General features: G+C 40.3%; 1 protein-coding gene across 1 annotated transcript; it reads right to left on the reverse strand.

Annotated features, from left to right (window-relative positions):
* Positions 1–435: 435 nt before the first annotated feature.
* On the reverse strand, positions 436–2,739 carry LOC145876190 (NLR family CARD domain-containing protein 3-like). Its single transcript, XM_082971984.1, has 2 exons — positions 858–2,739; positions 436–625 (listed from the first exon to the last, which is right to left on the reverse strand). Exons 1-2 carry the CDS (start codon positions 2,237–2,239, stop codon positions 436–438), a joined length of 1,572 nt encoding a protein of 523 aa, XP_082828110.1. The 5' UTR covers positions 2,240–2,739.
* Positions 2,740–4,416: the final 1,677 nt, after the last annotated feature.

Genomic DNA, 4,416 nt, shown 5'->3' on the forward strand with positions numbered 1-4,416 from the left:
CAGAGGCTACAACAAAACATGCTAACCTCTCACCATTACCAATAACAGAGGATACAACAAAACATGCTTACCTCTCACCATTACCAATAACAGAGGCTACAACAAAACATGCTAACCTCTCACCATTACCAATAACAGAGGCTACAACAAAACATGCTAACCTCTCACCATTACCAATAACAGAGGCTACAACAAAACATGCTAACCTCTCACCATTACCAATAACAGAGGCTACAACAAAACATGCTAACCTCTCACCATTACCAATAACAGAGGCTACAACAAAACATGCTAACCTCTCACATTACCAATAACAGAGGCTACAACAAAACATGCTAACCTCTCACCATTACCAATAACAGAGACTACAACAAAACATGCTAACCTCTCACCATTACCAATAACAGAGACTACAACAAAACACTTGTTGACCAACTACAGGAATACTGACCTCAGAGTCTCCAGTTTACAGTGGGGATTCCCCAGTCCAGCAGAGAGCAGCTTCACTCCTGAATCCTTCAGGTCATTGTTACTCAGGTCCAGCTCTCTCAGGTGTGAGGGGTTTGACTTCAGAGCTGAGACCAGAGAAGCACAGCCTTTCTTTGTGACTCCACAGCATGACAGCCTGCAACGAGATCATCATGACTTCACAAACACACTGTTAATTTAACACCAGTAGTGTAGAAGGACAACGGTAGATGCATTTGGTTCATATTCCCAAACAACATATAGATTCATCTTCCATCAATGCATTTATTCAATATGTTTTTCAATATACATATTATAATACATCTTTTTCACTAAACATAATATTTCTTCCTGATGAATACTTCTTATATGTCATTTTATTTACTCACAGAGCAGCTCTGGAGGCTTTGACCACTGGCAGCAGCCTCAGAAGAGTTTCCTCTGATCTGGAGAATTTCTTCAGGTCAAACACATCCAGCTCCTTTTCTGAAGTCAGCAACACAAAGACCAGAGCTGACCACTGTGCAGGTGACAGGTTGGGTTCTGAGAGACTTCCTGATCTCAGGTAGCTTTGGATCTCCTCCACTAGAGAATGGTCATTCAGTTCATTCAGACAGTGGAACAGATTGATGCTCCTCTCTGGAGAGGGATTCTCCCTGATCTTCTCTTTAATGTACTTTACTGTCTCTTCATTGCTCTGTGAGCTGCTTCTTGTCTTTGTCAGTAGACCTCGTAAGTGCTTCTGATTGGACTCCAGTGAGAGTCCCAGAAGGAAGCGGAGGAACAGGTCCAGGTTTCCTGTGTCACTTTGTAAGGCTTTATCCACAGCACTCTTGTAGACAGTAACTTCAGACTTGTCTCTGTACAGCAAAGAAAATATACTGGACTTTTTTTGCAGTTTGTCCACGAGATTCTCATTGTTGTTGATGAATGAGAGGAACACATACACAGCAGCCAGAAACTCCTGAATGCTCAGATGCACGAAGCAGTACACCTTGTCCTGGTACAGTACACATTCCTCTTTAAAGAGCTGTGTACACAATCCTGAGTACACTGAGGCTTCACTGACATCAATACCAGCCTCTTTCAGGTCTTCTTCATAGAAAATCAGATTGCCATTCACTAGCTGTTGAAAAGCCAGTTTTCCCAGTGACAGAATGCTCTCTTTATTCCAGTGTGGACCTGTCTCTTCTTTCCCAAGATACTTTTCATTCTTCTGTTTGGTATGAAACACCACAAGGTGTGTGTACATCTCAGTCAGAGTCTTGGGCATCTCTTCTGTCTTATGTTTCAACATGTGTTCAAGGACTGTTGCAGAAATCCAACAGAAGACTGGAATGTGGCACATGATGTGGAGGCTCCTTGATGTCTTTATGTGTGAGATGATTCTGCTGGCCAGGTCCTCATCACTGAATCTCTTCCTGAAGTACTCCTCCTTCTGTGGGTCATTGAACCCTCGTACCTCTGTCACCTGGTCAATACACTCTGAAGGGATCTTATTGGCTGCTGCAGGTCGGGTAGTTATCCAGAGGAGAGCAGAGGGAAGCAGATTTCCCTTGATGAGATTTGTCAGCAGAACATCCACTGAGGTTGACTCTGTGACGTCACAACAGATCTTGTTCTTCTGGAAGTCTAGGGGCAGTCGGCACTCATCCAGACCATCAAAGATGAACACAACTTTGTACTTGTTGTAGTTGGAGATTCTTGATTGTTTGGTTTCCATTGAGAAGTGATAGAGAAGTTCAATCAAAGTGTTTTTGTTCCCTTTCATCAAATTCAGCTCCCGAAAAGGGAATGAAAACACAAATTGAACATCCTGATTTGCTTTTCCTTCAGCCCAGTCCAGAATGAACTTCTGCACAGAGACTGTTTTTCCAATGCCAGCGACTCCCTTTGTCAGCACAGTTCTGATAAGTTTGTCTTGTCCAGTTAAGGGTTTGAAGATGTCGTTACATTTGATTGCAGTCTCTGGTCTTGCTTGTTTCCTGGTTGTTGTCTCAATCTGTCTCAGCTCATGTTCATTATTGACCTGTCCTGTTCCACACTCTGTGATGTAGAGCTCTGTGTAGATCTTATTGAGAAGTGTTGGGTTTCCTTGTTTAGCGATCCCCTCAAATACACATTGAAACTTCTTCTTTAGATTAGATTTGAGTTCACGTTGGCAAATCACAGCAAGCTCATCTGAATGAAGAAATAGCACAGAGGATATTAATATTACGTCTGTTTTAATGCCTACAGTATTGTAGGACTGTTATAACATTTTAAATTATAATCATTTATTCTCTTAAACCAGAAGATAATCGGCCTATACTATAATATAATATAATATATAATGTTATAATATAGGAAAGTTATATTAGGAAAAATATAACTTTGTATTCTGAATATTTTCCTTGGTGCCCCGATCTCCTAGTTAATTACAGTTAAAAGATTAATCAGTTTAATCGCGTGATAATAATTACAGGGAGTTATTTTGATAAACATGTCTTCAAGTTAATGGTGCCCAAAGACACGACAGTATACATGTGTAAATGTTTTCATAATGCATTACAGACTGGTGTGACTGATTATATTATTATTGGTATTATTGGTGGTATTATTAATGTTGTCTCTCTCTCTCTCTGTCTCTCTCTCTAAATTAATCAACACAACACATCCGTGCTGCTACTTGATGAGGTCACTAGGTGTTGTGTTAAGGCTGCTACAATATCACTGAGTTACACAGCTACTTTAGCTGTACTTTAGCTACAGCTTTTAAATGTTATAAAACTGCATTCAACATGAGGCAGACAGATCTTACATTTCTCCAGTGTGTCAGCAAGCTCCTTCTGGTTCATTTTCCTCAGGACGTGCAGTGTGATCTTCAGAGCCCCCTCTCTGGCACTGCTCTCCTGCTTCTCATCTTCAGCATCCACCACTTCCTTATCCAGCTTCTGACTCTCAAAGCCTTCTGGGAGTTCTGGACTAAGAATCCTCTTGAACATCTTCAGCTCGTTCTTCACAAATGTCATCATTTTCTCTTCAAGCAACTAAAATAAATAAAGTAAATAAGTTAATCAAGAGAAGAAATGCTTTCTCATTAACACATTAATGAATGATTGACAGATCAACTTTACTTGAGATAAACAAAAACAAATGTACATAACAGGACCACATACACTGAATATAGAGTCCAGGTCTGTTTGATGACTCTGGGAAGACTGACCACTGAGAATCTCTGACTCTGATCTCTCCTGTTGGTTTCTGTGGACAAAACATGAGATTACATCTCCTCATCCAGGGAGTACACACACACACACACACACACACACACACACACACACACACACACACACACACACACACACACACACACACACACACACACACACACACACACACACACACACACACACACACACACAGGGAGGGAATATTGTGTTTGTTTAATATTGTTTTAGGACTATATAAATGGACTAAAGGATTAGCCTATGGATTATGAAAACAACCAAAAGAAATGTGAAAATGGGAGAGGAGAAATGACTAGAGACAGTGTTGTTTAACTCACAGACCAATGAGTTCTTCTTACCTTAGTTCAGTAGAAAAGTCTCCCTCTCTAAACAGTATAGGTAGACCCATAGACTTGTCACTCTTCATGGACACACAGCTGGGAACAGGGGAGGCTGGTCTCTCCTGCTTGATTGGTCTTCAACACAACAGAGACAAACATTACATCTCTCTTCTACTCTGAGCTCAGATGGGGAAACAAGTGTTTCATTCCAAAACGCTAAATATCCATTTTCAGAAATGTTGCGAAATGTAATTTTATTCTTTAAAGAAATTATTAAACCACTACAAGGCTTTATAAAGGCTTTTAACGTTTGTAATTTCCACTTCAAAATGTCAGACTTTATTTGATGGAAAAAAATGGATCAACCACTATAAAAAATGTCCCTCAATTTACAATCC

Source organism: Salmo salar, unplaced genomic scaffold (genome assembly GCF_965601325.2).
Source record: "Salmo salar unplaced genomic scaffold, fSalSal1 ptg000472l, whole genome shotgun sequence".
NCBI lineage: Eukaryota > Metazoa > Chordata > Actinopteri > Salmoniformes > Salmonidae > Salmo > Salmo salar.